The sequence below is a fragment of the Pezoporus flaviventris genome, unplaced genomic scaffold, assembly GCF_033815535.1.
Source record: "Pezoporus flaviventris isolate CSIRO_AGI_PZ_B2104156 unplaced genomic scaffold, CSIRO_AGI_Pfla_v1 ptg000037l, whole genome shotgun sequence".
Classification (NCBI taxonomy): domain Eukaryota; kingdom Metazoa; phylum Chordata; class Aves; order Psittaciformes; family Psittacidae; genus Pezoporus; species Pezoporus flaviventris.
In genome coordinates, this window is record NW_026892585.1 from 16952042 (window position 1) to 16971493 (window position 19452).

Below are 19452 nucleotides of genomic sequence, written 5' to 3' on the forward strand. Positions count from 1 at the left end.
AAGTTATCACGTCATTCTAGAAGGGATTTGCTAATGTAGTGAGCCCAGTAAGCTCAATTTTGATGCCGTGGCATTTTATTTGACACTAAACTAAAGCAGCTGTTTGCAATTAGACCACATAAAAAGAACAATAACAAAAATGCAGCCTGCCCTTCCAGCTCTACACATACTCAATGCAAAGAGTTCACCAAGTTCTGGTGCTTGTTCCTCCCTTTGCTCTAACTAAAACATCCCAAACAATTGATCTCGTTGAAGACCAAACAGAAAGAAAATGTTTATCATTCCCCCAGTGTTTCTGCTGGGCAGGAGCAACTGGTTAATGGAAGGTAAATGCTGCTCCAGGTGTGTGTGTGCAGGCACGGCTCTTGTTGCTACAAAGCTGTTCTAAGAACAACGTTAAAAGGAGGCGAGGGCCGGGTGATGGCTGTTACTGTGCTGGGACGGGATGAGTTAGAGAGCTGGTTTCTTACCAGGACTAGGATCCAGGGCAGCTGGCCCACCCTCCCATTGGGAACAGCGAACAAGGAGCTTGTAGAATACACAGTCCAAATGGAAATGACCCCTATTGACTGAAACCAGCTGCATGTCAGACCTCTCACTGTCTCTCTTGATTTGCTATCTCAAATAAATGGATGTGGTAGAAGGGGCTATGGAAAGAAAACAAAATAATTTATTCTCCTTGAAGTTGTGCCACACTAATAAGCCACAGTTTTTACAGCTGAAAAAAAAATGTTTATTCACAGATTAAGTTTTTCCCTCTTTTTTTTTTTTGCTTTGAAAGTCTACAGTTTAGAATAAGACATTGCTGTAGTTCAGCTTCAGAGGTCTCTGACAAATACAGCATGGGTAGATGATGGCTAATGAGAGCTTGGTTATCTTGCATTTTGATTCAGAAAACAAAGTTAAACCAGCTTTTGTTGGTGCTTTGGCTTAGATCTGTGTGGTGGCTCAACCCCATAAAAAAGGTCTTAGTTTTGAAGAACGATACGCAGAATTACTTGACTTACTCATATGTTGTTTTCAGTATTTTTCCTAATACACTCCTGCGTAACACCAGTTATTCTGAGCATTGTGAGTTGCTGCTTGCTACCAGGGTAGCACTTCAATTTGGAAACATTAAGGGCAACAACTGCTAAAGTCTTCCATGTTACACCCAAGATGAGTTACTGCTACTGATATTAGATTGAGCTCCGTTCTGACTTCAGAGGTAGGGAAAGACATATTTAACTCCACTGCCATAGTTGCCTCGATTTTGCTTTGAGAAGATCATCAGGTTTTGATGGTCATGGTTTGATAGGCTTTCTTAAGGAAACTTCTTAAAAGTCATCAATCTAGCTATTCTTCACACAAACCGAGGCACTGATGTTTTACAAATGTATCTTTATCTTTTTTTTTTCTTAAGTCTTGTTCAGCCAATCGATTGTTAGTGAAATAAACCACCAGATTTGGATTAATGGATCTATTACAGTGTCTCAGTGGAATGATCTTCATAAAGTCTGCAAAAACATGTGGGATACAAAAGTCTGAGTATGCCACTTTAAATTGACCCTGTTATTTCTCTTTGCCTCCCACAACCTTCTTCTTTTGTTTTGTTTGGGGTTTTTTTGTTTGTTTGTTTGTTGGGGGCTTTTTCTAGTATTTTTCTTTTTTATTTCTTTGTAAGAATTTGTTTCTTCCTCACTGCCAGGTACACAAACACAATACAGCACCAGCTTTGAACATAGGAGCCTTTACCTTTCCCACTTGCCTTGCAGTGGAGTTGCACAGGCAATAACAGATGATATATTTCAATATAAAGCAGATTGACATTCCCATCTATATGTTCTGAGTGTGCTGGCATTCATTCTCTTTACTTTAAAGACAAAACCAAAATGTAATTCAATCTGGTCATTGTTTCTCCACTGGCAGATTTTAGCCATGTTGGCTTGTAAGATCTTCTGACTGTCATCTGTGACTGACAGATACAGGGGACATCAGTGAGGTGTCTCTGTACCAGGAGAGCTCGCAGCTTTGGGATGACCCTGTAACTGCACTGAAAGGAAACCTTTTCTTTTTCCCCTCTGTATTCCAGCTACAGCTTTAGTACACAGGGGCCCTATCCTGCAGTCCAAAATGTGGCAGCCCTTCCCATTGCCCTCTGGTGGTGTTCAGGGAAAAGTGAACAAATCCCATTGATATTAAGGAGAGTTTTGTCTTTGTCAGGTCTCCGGGGCCCAAACCAGTGACAGTACAAACGTGAGGTGTACAAAACAGAAGGAGGGATTATCATGGAATAACAACACAGAAGGTGTTTGACTTTTCCATCAGAGAAAGAGGATCAGGTTGAGGCCACCCTCATTATTTTCCTGTCTTTCTGATGAAAGAACAGTTTGGGTGCTAGAATACATTTGAGCCTGAATTTGAAAAACACATCAATGCAGTATATTTATCAATGACTCTCTTAAATAATATCTGTAGTAAAAACAAGACGAGAACTTTGTCTCACTTATATTTTAATCACTTTCCTTTTCAAAAGTTACAAGAATACAAGCTTGATGAAGCTAACACTAATGAGCTGACCAAAGAGAAAAGGATAAGAGCCAGTTATTTTTCCCCAGCAGCGCAGTAGGAAATGTGTAACTGTTACATTTCAGTTGAGATGTTTATATCTTCACATATTTACAGTGGAAAACTAGATTAAAGCCCCAGAATATGTTCTTTCTCAAACTGAAATAAGATGCCTTTTATCAAGGGAACAGCAAGGAAAAAACTAAATAAATCTCAAAACACAGGACAAGCACTGCTTCTACAGCAGCAGAAATCCTGTCCTGGTTGCTCAGATCATCGTGTATGAATGTTGAATTTTCTGCCTTGTTCTGTTCCAGAGACTGAAGGCAGCGCTGACTCATCATCCTGCCGCCATGTCAAATGGGAATATGAACACCATGGGCCACATGATGGAAATGATGAGCTCACGGCAGGACCAGACGCCGCACCATCATATGCACTCACATCCTCATCAGCACCAGACACTGCCACCTCATCACTCATACCCGCATCAGCACCAGCACCCGACGCACCATCCTCATCCTCAGCCTCATCACCAGCAGAATCATCCTCACCACCACTCTCACTCGCACCTTCACGCACACCCGGCACATCACCAGACCTCGCCGCACCCCCCACTGCACTCCAGTGGACAAGCACAGGTAGACTTTCCTGCCATGCTGCATAGCTGAGTTTTGCTGTTATGTGAAGTTAAAGCCTGATCCCTGTGTTGTTTCTACATGCACACATGTCTTGTTAGATACAACCCCCTCAGGCTACTCATAAATATCTGCTACTAGTGATGGAGAAACCCAAACTTTATTCGGAAAATGAAGTGAAGCAACAACTTGTTTTGCTGCTTAATTTGCTAGACATTTGTAACATCTTACTTTATAAGGAGCTCCAAGGTTTTGCAGTGCTGTGAGCTCTGCGAATTGACACATATCCTTTTATGGATGAGATTTATTGTGGAGATTAGCATATTATGTATGTTGCTTAATGTGCTTGAACCTGAACTTCTCAGGCTAAGATTTGAAGAGCTGTATGCAGAAACACATAGCACCATATCTGAAATGGCACTGGTATGAGTGGGTGTATGTGTTCATGACTGGAGATAGTAGGGGAAGTTCTAAGGTAAGATACACTGGCTTTGAGGAAAAGAAGAAATGATCCAGACACTGTGAAGGGGAGAGATGCCCTCATCTGCAAAGTGTGAGAGAAAGACAAGATTGGCTGAGAGTGCAGGCAATAGTTGGAAGATGTTATGATAGGGGAAAAAGATGGTGAAACCAGTCCAAAGAGAGAGATTTAAACCAGGAAGGCAATTCTGAATTGGATTCAGATGGTAACTCAGTGAAGGTCTCCATTGAATGAGATGAAGATCTCAATTTTTGGACAAGTATATTGGCTTCAGCAGTTTGGACAATTCAATATCTGAACTGAATGTTTCTTGAACTAATGAACTAGTAAGCACAGACTTCAGCAGAGTCACTTTTAAGAGGAATTCTATTAATGTCTCAAGATGATAGGCTTCTGCATCAGGATCCCATAAGAAAAGTAAAGCCCTGGGGGCAGTGTCTGTAACATGCCAGGTCTAGGGAGCAAATTTAAGGAAGACAAGTGGGCAGTGCATAGAATGAGGACACAAAGGAGTGCCAGCCACAAGAAGTTCAATCTGTGAAGTATTGTGTTGCTTGAAAATACCTTTCAGCCAAGCTCTTAGAAAACATTAAAGAAAATGAGAGGATTTGGCTGACATCCCAGTGTCCCACAACATTAACTATTTACTAACATCTAGCCTTATTATTGCAGAGGCTGCAAGCACATGGGATTTCCCTGAAGCATTTGCTAATGTAAAATGAATTGTCAGCTTTAGAGAAACAGTCTAAATAAGAAAGCAGCAGACTCCCCTGTGAGAAGATGTCCAGCACTTTCCTAAGTTTAGTTCAGTTTTTACTTTGTGAATTAAATTCTCATCTGTTAATGAGTTATCTTCCTAGGAGTTGTTTAAAAACTCCAATAAAAAGTATCTCATAACAGAGAAACCAAAAGTAACCTGATGATCATCTTTGAGATCCATGACAGAGTAAGGATAAAGTTGTGCTTAGCAGACTAAGAACTTCATGGATGAGATGAAGGAAGTCACTTAACCTCTCTGAGGCTTTTAAAACAAGGGTAATAGTACTGACACCTCACTGAGGTGAGGGAGGATAAACATGGTAATGCAGGTGAGGGGGTCAGATACCATGGTAAGGAGCATTGCTGTAAAACATCCACATTACCAGGTAAGGATAAAACAGTTACCAGAGAACTAAAAGTCTCCCAGTTTTAGGGATAAGGTCAGTGAGTGAGTGGGCCCTCCTCTGGACCTGCTTGGGCAGGTCCATGTCTTTTTTATACTCCTTCCTGTTAGGACAGCCTACACTTCTGTGCTTTGTATTCCCTGTTAGCTAGGCAGCCCAAAAGGCTCACAGTTATTCAAGATGACATACAGGCACCAGAATAGGTGGGCTGACTGGCAGCCACACTGCTATGTCAGATTTACCCTTGTGTCCCAGCACCAAACAGTCTCTGAAGCTGGGCCTGTGCAGTCAGATGATCTTTGCCACCTACATCATGTCCCTGGAGGCAACAGGCCCCACTGGGGATCAGGGAGTTCTTCACCTTTTCATAGGTGTGTCATTCCTCTGTTCCTTCACCTGGGAATGGAGGGTGATGGAGCAGGAATCCTAGGATCAGCAGCTTCCCCAGGCAGCAGAGCTCTTGATGCGTGTGTCTGCTCCCATGGAGTGAAGGCAATAGCAATCTCTGAACAGATATGTTAGTGGGGAGAAAAGAAGAGTTTTTTGAGTAATAATCACATGGTTATTACTTTCTAAGCTCATCCATAGTCCCCATGGCAATGGCCTCTTTGGGGGTCAGATTGCTCCAGCAGACTTTAATTTTATGGTGTGATTTACTAATTATTAACCTCCTTATTCTTCTGAGCCAGGTTCTTTCATTCCAAACCACCAGCCAAATGACAGCATGGTCCACGCTACTGTAAGCCATGTGCTCCCATGCTGAGACTGTCATTATTCTACACCACACCCTTCTGTAATGTTGGAATTCATTTCATGCTTTTCAGCTATCATTTTGATACACAGGAGCCCAATGAATTATGCTTTCATAGAATGAGTTAATGGGTATTAGTTTTATGGTAAGTAGCAATGAACAGAGAGAAATTGGATCAAGCATAAAAATAGAAACCACTTTCTGAGAAAGTGAAGTATTTTATCAAGTTGTAGCTATGTTGCCTCAGCTACTACAGAAATGATTCCTCAGTTGGTCCCATGAAGGTTTCTTCATATCAAACTCGCCAGAGCGATAGCTTAAGCAGAGTTCGGATGTTGTTTCATTCTCTTAGCTGTCCTATGCTTGTCTTCTTTATGGATGTGATTAGCATTTTCTAAGAAAAACATTAACTTCAATTTCAGTACATGTTCATTTTCTCTCTTTTGTCCCTGGGCAGGGCAGTGAAGTGAAATCCTGCTAGAGAAAGATGCTAGGACAGATACTAAGATCTAGCCTAACAGATTTCAGGGTTAAGAGCGATCTAATAAGAGTCAGTTAATTATCCCACGTAACATTATTAGTGATGTAATGGCAACCTTTATAATTAATATCTGCCAGAGATAGAGAGGAGGTTTTGTTGTTCTGAAAATGCGCTCTGACTGCCGAAAGACTAACTGGTACATTCTAAAACCAAAATGACTCACTAGTTATTCAGGAGAAAATGACTGTATAAGGAAAAAACCCCAAAGAATCGTATAGTTACCTTTTTCTGCCTGTGTAGCAGTCCCCACTGAGAGAGTTAAGAAACAAGAATTTTTAAAGCTGAATTAAAAAGGAGAGAAATGGGATAAGAAAAGCTTTTGGTGTCCAGAAACATAAGTAACAGATCTCTGAAGTCTGGAGAGGGGTGTGTGTGTGAGAGAGAAAGTGAGGGGCCTTTGATGACCTGTTGACATTAAAGGGATCTCTGTGGCCTCTGTGCTTAAGCATATTGCTAAAGAGGCATTGTGCTCAGCTCCAGCTGGCATCCCTTGGCAGTGATCTCCAGGTGGCAGCCCCAGGATGCTGGTGGTGATGGGAGATACGGCCAGTGGTCCTGCATGGTGCTGGTGGCTGCAGTCACTACAGCTGCCACAGTCCTGAGATGCCAGCCCCTGGTGTGGACAGGGGGCTGGAGATTTTACCAGCAAACATATGGAGTTAATACAGGATGAAACTTTAAAAATTAGTCAGAAAGTGCAGGGTGGCTTATTTATTTTTAGATGGTTATTTTTTTAAAACATTTTTCTGCTTCTGTGAGAGAGATTCCCTGACTGTGCAACATATGCAACATAAAGCTGGGAATACATTTGGCTTCATGCAGAAAGAGTTATCAGATGCACCGAGTAATTACACATAAAATTGCCACTTTAATTGGCACAAGTCAGCTGGGGGAGAAAGCAAAGTCTTCTTCACAGTTTGTGGCGAGATTCTAGACAGAAAAGCGACCTTGCAAGACGCAAGACGATAGTATCATTTTAATTGAGACAGACAGAAGTGTTAGGCAAACACATGTTAATTGCCGCAATTGAAATTCAGGGCTCAGTCTGACAAAGCACTGAGTACATCCACTCCCTGGAGTCAAAGGAAGCACCTTGGAGGTTTGGGCCTTTGCCAGGACAAGAGGGTTAATTTTGAGTCAACAATTCAGGTTTCCAGACTATTCCAGACTGTGCTGGAGTGGCAGCAGCAATGTGAGCTGCAGCAGCGGCTCCCATTGGGTGTGAGCAATGGGACCCATGGGTTGGGCTCCCAAGCCCCAAGTGCAGTCCAGACCCCATGGCCTGGGCACCTTGGGAAGGCAGAAGAGCAGTCCAAAAGCTGGTTATTCCAAGGCAGCTGAATGTTAAGTCTGATACTTCTTCCTGACAGGGACATGGGTATGTGTTTCATCCACCCAGGAGTGGAGTACAGACTATGTGGGACTGTCTCCACCACACACTTTTCTGTAATGCACCAGTTACTCTGTGGAGCAGGATTGATACTTTCCTGCACTTGAAAAAGCACCAAGACATATTTTTTCATAGTTTCATAGCAGCAGGAATAGATGTAGTGTGCTTCTACTGTCAAAGCTAGGCTTCGTGAATAAAAGGGAGCATAGCATCCACGAGGGTCAAATGAAAATGCCTGGTAAGGGGAATAACCCTTCTCCATGCAGTGCAGGGATAGCCAAACAAGGGTTCAAGTTCAGATACCTAAATCCTTTCTTTTGTCCCAGATGAGGGGCACTGACGTCTGCTGGCCTTGCATGATCCCAGCCTGGGGCTTTCCAGCTCCACTCTGGTGGAAAGAGTGTTGCAGCTCCCATCTCCAGAAGTGGTAAAGCATGAGACAGAGATGGGGAAGTCTGGGAACTAGAAATGTCCTAAAGCTGTGGAGGCAACTGGGGAAAAAAGAGAGACAGAAATAAGGATATTACAGTCCCCTGCTTTGATTAAAACAGTTGCTGAGAGAAACTTAACATTTCAGGTTTGAAATAGGTGGTGGCAGAGAAAGTACCTATGTGAACATTTTCAATAACTAACTGTAAGGGAAAAAATATTTTCCCTACTAATATTCAGAGGATCATTTCCAGAAAATGCCCCCTTTGACTATGGCATTGATTTGCCAGCAGCTAATTTCAGTGGCAACTGGTGCAGCCTTTCAACTCGTGCCTGTTGCAGACCTCGCCGGGCAGCGGGACGGGCATGTGAGACTTCCCTTCCCATTTCAGCATCCCCCTCGGTAACTTCTCCCCCTCACCACCCTGTGCCAAACCTCTTCTTCTCGCCAGGTTTCGCCAGCAGCGCAGCAGATGCAGCCCACACAGACGATACAGCCACCGCAGCCGACCGGAGGCCGCAGGAGGAGGGTGGTAGACGAGGACCCGGATGAGAGGAGGCGGAAATTTCTGGAAAGGAACCGAGCTGCCGCCACGCGCTGCAGACAGAAGAGGAAGGTCTGGGTGATGTCACTGGAAAAGAAAGCAGAAGAGCTCACCCAGACAAACATGCAGCTTCAGGTGCGAGACACTGTCTGCACCCCCAAGGACACAGAAGGGCTCTTTGTGCATGGAGGGGCTGGTGGTGCCTTTGGGGCTGCCCCCATACAGCCGGCTCCTAGCAGGAGCAGGGGCATAATCAAAGTCCATTAATCAAGATGTGTGTGCTTCAATTAAAGAAATAATTACATTTTAGTGGGGTAAGCCAGGAAAAAGCTGTCTTGGAATTTAGAAGCCTTCACTAGATGTAGTTGTATTTATTTTCTTTTCTTGTCACTGCTTTTCAGGGGGATTTTTTTGGAAGTGGCATTAACTCGGCTGTAAAAGACTATTTTAGAGAAGGGCATGTAGCTAAACAGTCAAAGCAAGCAAGATAGGAGAGTAAATATATCAGTCTAACAGTAAGAAAAATTATATGAATAGATGAAAATAACCTGAGTATGATGATAAAAGCCTTTCTTACAGTGCTGCCCTTCTTATGGCAGGCACAGTAGTTCTGCCCCATTCATAGTTGTTCCTGCGTGGTTCCAGTAAGCCAAGTTGCCTTCAGAACAAGTTATAAAATAATGTCATGGACAATGTTATCATAAACCCAGCACACGAGCACCATGTGCCAGTTTTGCTCAGTTATGCTGAAGCTGTGGCTCAGTTTCTGTGTTCTTGGGTTAAAACTTTGCAGAAGAGTCTGGTTTAAGCTTTGTGGCAAACCAAACCCTCTCTTTCTTTTCTAGAACGAGGTTTCGATGCTGAAAAATGAGGTAGCACAGCTGAAACAGTTATTGTTAACACATAAAGACTGTCCAATAACAGCTATGCAGAAAGAATCGCAAGGATATCTAAGTAAGTAGCTGGTATGTTTGCACTGTCTCCACACTCCTCACAGGAAAGCAAAGTTTCCAATTCTTCCCTCCAGAACCCCTTGTTGATCATATTATCTCTTGAACCTGTCTTCTCAAACATCATCCAAGCCATCCAATCCCCTGCCCTTACTTATCCAGCCCCGCACCAAACCAAAAAAGCCCTGGTTTCCATCCCACACAGCAGAGCTAGCCTTCCCCACCCCTCCCTTCGGCAAGGAGATGCACATGGATGGACGCTCGCTCCCCTGTGGAGGATCCTGCTTGAACTCACAGCTCCAAACCTGCAAGAGTCCTCCTGGGCACAGGACTGCCAGAACCTTAAAATAACTCTCAAAAGGAAAGTTATAAAGGAAAATATTACAGTTCCCTCCAGTGAAAATGGTCCTGTGCTCTGACAGTGGCACAGACCAGGCGTGGCACAGGTTTTCAAGGTTTGTTAACTCTTTCTTAACTCTTAATCTTTCTTTTTTCCACAAAGTTATCATTTAATGGAGACGTTGAATTGATTCTGCCTAATTTATGCATTTTATGAGTGTGGCAATTTAGGGACAAACTCTTTGTTTGGCTCTAGAACAGTTCAAAAGAGACTCAGGGTTAATATCTGTTAGATTGCAGTGTTCCCTTAAAATAGAGCCCATTTCTGTCTCCTCTGCATCACTATGCATCTGGCTTTTTAACAGACAAAAAGTATATAATTACATATAATTACATTACATGCCTGTCAACTGTTGCTTGAATTAGATTTTCTGTGCTGCAGTGCACTGCACTGCACTCTCATTTTGGTTCCTGCTGGAGCGAATAAAGTATTTAAGCATCCCAACTGATTTTATAGACCTTAGGATATCAGATTTTTTATCCCAACATTGGTTTCGTAGTCATTAAGGTCTTGGACTTACTTCAGGGTCCCAACTCCTGAAGTCAGGTTGATATCAGAGAAGCTGTCTTAAAAAAATCATCAAAACAAAAGCTGCAAAAGATCAGAAGATGGAGAGTGTTGGATAACTGTGTATTTTGAAATCCTGGGACTTGTGCATGCCTGAGGTTGTTAGTAGCGCTGCTGTAGTAGTACATCCCTTTTCCAGGAGTGTCACCAAGCCTGGGCTTGTTACTCGGATGGAAATATGAATGTGCGTTGTTTCTGTGCCCTCACCCCCTTCCCAGGTCCCGAGAGCAGTCCTCCTGCGAGCCCGGTCCCAGCTTGCTCCCAGCAGCAAGTCATCCAACACAACACCATCACAACCTCCTCCTCTGTCAGCGACGTCGTGGGAAGCTCCACTCTCACCCAGCTTGCCAGCCACAGAACAGACATCAACCCCATTCTTTAAAGGTGGTTGGTCAGAAACTGCTAGGGGAGTGTGGTAGCGTATCAAAGCGTCCTCTGTGCTAAGGACATTTGCAACTGTAACTCAAGCCTGGAAGATTCCTCAGTTCTTGAAAGACTCTGGCTTTCATTTTTATAGTTATTAAAATGTCTTTTATACTTAGTTACATGAAAGGGAGTTATGCAATTAATACGTTATCAGCTTGAGAAATGCTTTGGTGCTTTCTCCGTTTTTTTTTGGTACCAGTTACTTGTTTATAAACCTAACTGTTTCTGTACATAGTCATGTTTCCTTCTCATCAATCTAGCCTGAAGCCTCAGAGATACCAGGTTGTGTTAAACTGCAGCTTGTTAGCCAGAGTGAGGCATGAAAAGTATTAAACAGAGTCATATGTAGGTAACTAGGAGTAATTAGGCTATAAATACAGAGAGAAGGGATCTGCTGACAGCATAGTAAAGAAAGAGTTAGCGTTGTGCTATCAGCAGACCCCATCTTGCATTCAGAGCCTCTTTCAAAGCAGTTATATAGGATGTGGCTATCAGGACAAAATCGAGCCCAAATAACATGTTCTTTTGACTAGACCTCCCCCTTCTCCTCCCCTACCCTGGCCTTTTTCTCCTCCAGTTATTCCCACACCTTCCTTTTCCCTTCCGAAAATCTTTTCATCCCCAGGTTTTTCTCTTTTTCTACCCTGCTTTTTTTCATTCCAAGGCTTTCTCACTTCCCTCTCTTTTTCTTAAAGAATGGTGATGAACAAGCAAAAACTTCAAGCCCAGCTAAAAACTGTCGGTGCGGCTGCTGCTTTCACTAGCTCTTCACCTGCAGCTGGGCTGTGCTGAGCATTTGGCTTTTTAAAAAAAGAAATGCTCCTGATTTAGTGTTTTTAATAAACAGTGAAAGGCAAAAGCAGTGCAGCCCCAGGTGAAGCAGGATTGAGAGCCAGCTGTGTTGATGCTAGCAGCTCTGTGAGCTTCTGCAGCGAGGTACAGGCATAGCGAACAACACCTGAGAATCACAGGAATTCTTTTGCACTGCCAGTCATTAACATAGAAAAATCCATGTAGTATATAATAATTCAGAAAAGTTCTGTCCCCTAACCCGATTGCGTTGTTCTAGCAACAAAAGCTAACAGCCTCAGGTTTCACAGGCTATAAATGAGAAATAAATCAGTGTAATGGTTCTGACCAGCCGGAAAAATGCCAGTTTTAATTCCCAGGGAAAGTCCTGCTCTCTGCAGGTATTTGTTTAAGCATCCATGGACTGATCCCGACCTGGCAGACAGCAGTGTAGCTTCACTGACTTTAATGGCACTTAACACCCCTTTACCGCGGGTAAGGAATTGTCTCATTAGGACACTAAATAATTTTTAGAAGGCTTGCAGCTGCTAAGAAGCACTACAGGTATGGCAAATCCCACTGCACTCTGGATAAAATTCTGTCCTGCAAAGAGGGTCTGGAAAAGAGCCTTATGCCACAATTAAGGTTTTTGTTTGGACTCTGGGCCTGCCCCTCAGCGTGACTGATTTGCATCCCCGAGTGGTACCAGTGATTGATGGGAAAATCAGACGGAGATGATGCCAGTTAATTATGCTGCCTTGCTTTATACTGGGACCTGATTTTGCTCTCAAATCTGTCAACGGCAAAACCTCCTGCTGCTTACTCAGGGAGCAGGCTCCGAGCTGGTGATAAATGTTCAGACATTTTGAGCTACAACTTTAATAGCAAAACCTAATTCACGTTATTCCTGGCAAATCCTCTAACCATGAACATGCTTTGTTCCAAAGCAAAGTTCTCCTCCTCTAAGACTGTGTCTTTGGGTTTTAGAGGAGTCTTGGGTTTGAGAAGGGTGGCTCATCTCCATGCAGGAGGGAGAGTGAAAAACCTGAAGCTTGAGGCACTGTAAAGAGCAGGGCCATCCTGGAAGGGAAAGCAAAATTCTGAGGATCATTCATTTCTGAATTAGTTCTTATCTCGCTAACTAACTTTTTATCAGTATACTTTTCTTTAACAGCTCACGTTCCATTTATGCAAGTACATTCAAAAAAAAGATTTTTAATGTACAGTGTAAATCTTGACTTGATTATATAGTCTAAGAACCAAAAAGTTACAAAAAAATACAAATGTAAAGGATTTTCTATTATATTTTAGACAAACAAATACTTTTAAAGTGTTTTAAATACTGAATCTATAATTTTTTGTTAACCTCCAGTTGTAATAGCTAAATGGTTTTGCTTCATCATGGCTCCCAAGGGAACTTTTTTCAAATATGCAGTCGAGCAAAATATTCCAGCTGAGTATCCGCTATGTAAAAAAAAACCAAATAAGCCATTTCCCCTGTGTCTGAATTTCATCATTCACCATGAAAAAGAAAATGTCATCGCAGGGTTAATTTAAAAACTTTTCCTTTATATGGGTAGCACTTAAATACATTAAAAAATAAAAATCAAAGTTGTTGGTAATATTAGAATACCCAGTTGAGCTACACTGCACTAGAATTACGGTTTAGCTTGATTTTATTCAGTCTCCTCAATTAAAATATTTAGCTGTTAAACTGAAAGCCTCTACATTAAAAAGAAGAAAAAAAAAAAAAAGAAAAACAAAGAAAAACTACAAAAACCTTGCCTAAGTTTTGTTAAATTCAGCTACTTGAGAGTTTGACTGATGTGTATTATATATAGCTCAATTATTTCTTTTTTTAATGCTAACTAGGCAAGCCAACTACACATGTTGGCCTAAATGTGTAATTACAATGAAATGTCTCCTCTCTATACTATTGGCCTTTAGGTATAATCCTTGCTAGTGATGTGGAAATAAGTAAAGGATGAAAAGCTATTTGCTATTGCTTCTTGTAACTCTGTCGCAGGTTCACAGGCCAAGACAACACGCAGCATATTTATATCGGCTATATCATCAATAAAAGGACCAACTGTACCAGGCACCTTATATTATTCCTCAGATTTGCTTCCACATTAAAATGCTCTTGTTTTCCAGGGGAATGATCCTGCAGCCTTTCCTCAAGCTGCCGGTCCAGCTGGGCACTGGAGGCTGCCTGAGCAAGGGCTGTGGGAGAAGCCCCTGCCCCTCTGTCTCCGGCATTGTCCCTCTGCTGCACAGTTGGTGGCAGTGGCCTCTTCCTAAGCATGTCACTCTAAATGCACTTCCCAGTCTCTTTCCATCAAGGAGAAATCCTGCTTTTCCATGAGCTACTACTGGAGATTGCTCTGCTGTCCTGCCCCACCAATCCAGCCTGTCTCCGGGTTTGCCAGGCTCCATGCCCCATCCCACTACCAGCGAATGTCTCGGACCGCTTCCCTCGCCTGCTCTCCTGGGCACTAGCAGGGCAGCAAGCCCCATCTGGCACCTTGCTCAGGAGGAAGTATTTCTGTGGACAGTATCTCTCACTGCACAACATTGGAAGCACGTTGGAAATCTCAGCCACGGACAACTGCAGTACTCCGAACGATGTGTTGCGGTTCCTTCATCCCTGCCCCCTCCTCCCCTGAATATATGCAAGCCATATTCCTAATGCTGCCTGTGGGAGACAAGTAGTTTGTGTGCTATCATGGTGTGTTTTATAAGGACCACGATGATGATGATGATGATGATTTATGGAGAATTTCACGCTGTTGGGAGTTAATTCCTGCTACGAAGCTAAATGTCTGCTGCCCATCTTCTGAATAGTGGAAAGTCAATGGTTCAGTGCCTCAGTGCGTGTGGATTTAGTGTGTTAACTGACTCTGTCCTGTTAACTAACAAGCCAGCTATAACTGTTGTTAAATGCCCAACTTTGGAGGATTCATATTTTTTTAAGCAACAATATCTAGTGTTGAAAACTAGCCTTTTAGTTTAGGCAAAATGTGCTTTTTAGCAGCTAATACCTTTTTTAAGAAAAAAAGCATATAGAGTGAATTTATGAAAATTCATGAGGACCAAAGCAATTTTAAAACAGGAATCTATTAATTTAGTATTCACATAGAATTTTATAAAGTATTTATTAATAAATGTTATTTTAACACATTCCATTTGAACAGTATTCTTGTACAGAATCTGTTTTTTTTAAGTTACAATATTAGTTTTGCAATAAACTACTCTAGGTGTGTGTGCATCTTAGTTTTTCAGGGTCTCAAGCAGAAGTCATCCATCTAAGATGGAAAAGCCTGCTGAGGTCAGTTGTACAGAAATTCCTAGAATTAAATGTTTTCCTTAAAGCAGCATCTGCTTTTTCTTTTTGCCTTTTTTTTTCCCCCCCCTTCTTTTTTTTGGTAACAACAAAACAAATTATAAACCTTCAGTTGTTTCCTTTATATTGGAAAACATGCTCTCTCATTATAGAAAGCATGGATCAACATATAACTGGAAAGCTTGTCTATTTTTTTTTCCTCCTTTTTTTTTTATTAAGGCTGATTTTATACAACACCATGGAAGATCTAACCCCAGCCTTGTTTCTTTTCTAATATCACATAGTGAGTTGCACTATACTGCCTTATCATTGCCTCTTCTGTCCTCTTACTAAGCAGTGTTCCTTAGATTTACACCATTGAAACTCCATTATACATCAGAGAAAATTACTGGAGGGGGAAGAAGAGAAAAAGATTGATCTGTAGACATAAAAACTAAACTGTGCCTATAAAACAAAACCAGTTACAACTAATTAGTATCTTATTTCTACGTTTCAATTATTTATATTATTTTAAAATTGCACTTTAGCTCTCACTCTCATTCTTGCTCTCCCTTGTTGAATCATTTATAAATGCTCTTGTAAAACGTTTGCACCAGGTACATTTATATGCTTTCACTGGTGGCATATCTACAACTTGTCTCTCACACCTGCCCGAATGGAGAAGCTGAGAACAGCCAGTCTGCAGTGTGACTTAGACTTTACACCCTCTTCATGACAGCATATAAATGTTTTATTATGCAAAGTGTGTGAGGCAGCATCTAAGCTACATTTATAATCTCTCATCCCGAGAACCAAAGTGTCCTGTATATTGTAAGGTCAGGAGACTGGCTCTGTTGTGCATTGTCATGCACTTTGACTGTTGTCCAGCTCACAGTAGCTGCGAAGCTGCAGTGATAACAGTGGCCATACTATGTATTAAGAGTTCTGAATCAATAAAATATGTTGCCTTATAACTTGACTAGGGACAGCACCTTTAAAAAAAAAAAAAAGAGAATAAGAAAAGAGGCTAAAAACTTTTAAGGACAAACAGAAGCAATAAAATCTCAAATGATTTGAACACACAAACACAAATTTGTTCAGTTTTTCAACATCTGAAATAATAATCTTACTGCAAAGACAAAAGAGACTGTTTACATCCATAACCTCCTTTTTTTCTTTCCCTAGAGCTTACAGTTATCTCTCTTTTATCAGTGGTTTTACACTTAACAGCAAAATTGCTTACCATTATTGGTTTTCCATAGCTTTTAAAATTACTTTATAGCAAATCCTAAACTGCATGAGGCCAAAAATGTCAGTGTCACACACACTCACAGACAAGATTGATTCTCTAAGTGGAAATCTGATCCTTTCCCCGGCTCTCCTTGGACTTGAATCAATAATTACAACTCACTATATTTAGACCAATGTGTAATACCTGGGATTCAGGATCTGCGGTTCCACATTTATGCATATTAAATGTTAGTGATGTTTCACCTGGTGGAACTGTTCCCAAAGCCCATGGTATGACCATGCCATCTGATGCCGTGACATTCTTGGACCCAAACCTCTTGCTTGACTAGAAATCTGTGCAACAGCCTTCTAAATGAACACTGAAAACTCCTTCTGGCTTTGCAGAGACTGCAGCAGCGTCAGGAAGCAAGAGAGGTGGGGGGGCTGATAGGGCATTTCAAGGGAAATGTTTTCCTTGGTGGAATTTAGGAAATTTCAGAGACATTTTTTCCCCACCCTTGGAGCTGAGATTGCAAAGAGATGCCTGTCAGAGACAACCTTTACCATGCTTCTACAAGACAAATTATTTTGCACAAAAGGTGCATTTGCTCTTCTGAATAATAATAATTGCCACTGAGAGCTTTGCCAAGGACTTTATCATTGGGACCCAAGTGTTTCTCATCCCATAGCCTTGAGCTCTGTACCCCTCTCTGTCACAGCTCCATTCAAACACTCATCGGTGAACGTTGCTTCTTCGGACTATTGCCATTGTTGTCCTGTTTTTAAGGAACTTTTAGCACTGCTTGGAGTAAGCCTAAACTATCGAAGTCTATATATAAATATATATATATTATATTAAAAAAAAGGTGCTGTCACAGTAAGTTTTGGGCTTGAGGTTGTTTGTATTGTATGCAAAGGTTTTGTGTTCGTTTGTCTGTTTTATTCTGTAAAGCAACCACCTTCCTTACCGGAGGGAGATAATTTTGTTTTCTTTGGTTTGTTGGTTTTTTTTTTGGTACATAAGTGTAAATACTTGCTGCAGCATTTAATATGTTTAATTTTATGTTAAGCTTTTTGTCGCATTGTGAACCCATTATTGTTACAAATGGACAATGAGTTCATTGAGACTGTTCAACTAGGTCAGATTTTTACATCTCTTTCTAGCTACAAGAGACAGGAATTTTGTGCATTTGTACAAATGTTAATAATATCACCGCAATTCCAATATAATAAAGCACTCAAATACAAATAGTTCAGTAGTTTGGTTGTGTCTGTAACCCTCGACATATTGCAGTATGGATAACTCCTGCAATTAAATCAGTCTGTTCTTCCCTGATTTCTGTTCTAAGCGCTATCCCCTCATCTGCCCTGAAATCAGAGGAGGACCGCAGTGCTGGGCATCCTCCTGCCTGTCCCTGGGAGTGAGGGGCTGTGCAGACCTTACCGCTGCCCTCCAGCAGCCAAGGTGACTTTGCAAGAACAATTTCTCTGAACCTTTTCCAGGCAGGGAGGCTGTAAAGCCTCAAACAAAAAGGCTTACTTGGTGGAGCCTGATGTGAGGCCTCCGCATAAGGATGAGACAAGCTGCTATTTTACTTTTCCTTGCAGCTGGAGTGTGCTTATATCAAAATACACTCTATGCTTGTTATTCCGCCAACCTCGCCTCTTGCCAAAAGCTGCCTGGAAATGGATTTCCTGCTGGGCTAATTAGCTCTAATTGTGATGCCCCTGTTATCTTGCCAACCTCATTTCTCACTATAAATTGGTCCAATACAGACCCTGGCACAATAAGAAATAAACTGTAATCTGAAGTTAGTCAGGATGAGCCCATCTCTGCAGAAGGGAAGCCAGCTTTAGATTCATGCAACTTGATGATCTTGGTGGACGTCCTGGAGCAATGGCCTGATCCCATGGGGTCCAAGACCTGAGAGCAGCCTTAGCTACGGGGAACCAATCTGCCCGCAAGTGCTTGGTACTGGTGTCATGCTGCAGACCAAGCCTGTGTGGCATGACCATGCTGCTCCCTTGGGGCCCTTGGCACAGGCACAACTCCTGCTGCTCTCCCCCGATTTTCAAAAAGCTAAATCTAGGCAAGAGCATTCACCCTCCTAAAATGGGTAGGAAAAAGGCAGAGCCATACCCCTGTTCCCATTCTCCCTTTGGAAAAACTGGAAGATGGGGTAGTGGGCACACATGGCTCCCTCTTTAAGGGGTACAACAGATGTTTTCCCCAAACCTCAAGGCATGGCATTAGCTGGAGCCATTTCTGAGGCCATATACTCCTGCATTGTCTTTAAAGCAGGGCTGTCATGCCACAGCTTAACCTGTATTTATACAGCGCGGCTCTTGCCTTGGGACCAAATACTGAAAGAGGATCATCATATCCGTAAAAATAGATACCTCTCATGAAGGCTATCACAGGACTATATTGTCCACAGTTATATTTACACCTGACAGTATGAGCTAAGCAAGATGCATTCAGGCTGAGGTAACACTGCCCTTTACAGCTGATTCATGGTTTCCCAAACCTGATTACAGTATTTGTTTCTCTTCCAAGCAGTCCACTGTTACTATTGCTCTCTCTGGGCTGCTCTGGACACCATAACAAAGTTATTATTAGAGAAAAAATGAATCAGTGGGAGCGCATGCTCTTCCCCCTCTGCTTTGCAGCCAGAACTAGACGAGTGGAGGACATTTTGCATCGAGTGAGAGGGTTGCCCTAGCTTACATCAGTGAGAGCAGTGATGCAGAAAGACTCCTTTTTCCTGCCACACCAACCCCTTGTGCTTTGTCTGGACACACTTTGTGTCTCAATCTTCCCCCAGCTTTCTCCCAAACCCAGGCTGCCGTCTCAACTACTTACTGTAACAGCACTCAAACTAATGGCTATGTAGCACAGAGTTTGGGTAGGGATAGTAAGCTAGCACTGAGGTCACTGTGTGTACCCAAAGGCATTGGCACAAAGCAGACAGTATAACAGGTTAGAAACAGCAATTTGGAGAAAGCAGACACCTCCCGAAAAGAGGGGTGTGGACAAAACAAGATTTAAACGGCTGAGAAATGGGAAGTGGACTGATGCTAAAGAAACCTTTTTGTGGGGGGATGGAGAAGTGAGCAGTGATGGGTCCTTTTTTGTTAGGTTTCTTTTAAAAAATCCTGGAGTAGAGGGAACAGTGAATGTGCAAAGATGCAAAGCTCTCTGGTGTTACCCTGCCTCTCAGCATAAAAGAGCCAAAGAGAGTCTGACGCCCTCCTGGGGAATCTCCCCACACACAGCACCTGA

The 19452-nt window shown here is 42.3% G+C and overlaps 1 protein-coding gene across 3 annotated transcripts in view; it reads left to right on the top strand.

Annotated features, from left to right (window-relative positions):
* CREB5 (cAMP responsive element binding protein 5) overlaps nt 1-13612 on the top strand; it is a 254291-nt gene extending 240679 nt beyond the window's left edge. For all 3 annotated transcript variants that reach the window (XM_061464839.1, XM_061464838.1, XM_061464840.1), the window contains 4 exons: nt 2865-3188; nt 8393-8620; nt 9331-9439; nt 10621-13612. In XM_061464839.1, coding sequence (XP_061320823.1) covers nt 2865-3188; nt 8393-8620; nt 9331-9439; nt 10621-10784 — 825 coding nt within the window. In that variant the 3' untranslated portion in view covers nt 10785-13612. The remainder of the gene's footprint in view (nt 1-2864; nt 3189-8392; nt 8621-9330; nt 9440-10620) is intronic.
* The last annotated feature ends 5840 nt before the right edge of the window (nt 13613-19452 follow it).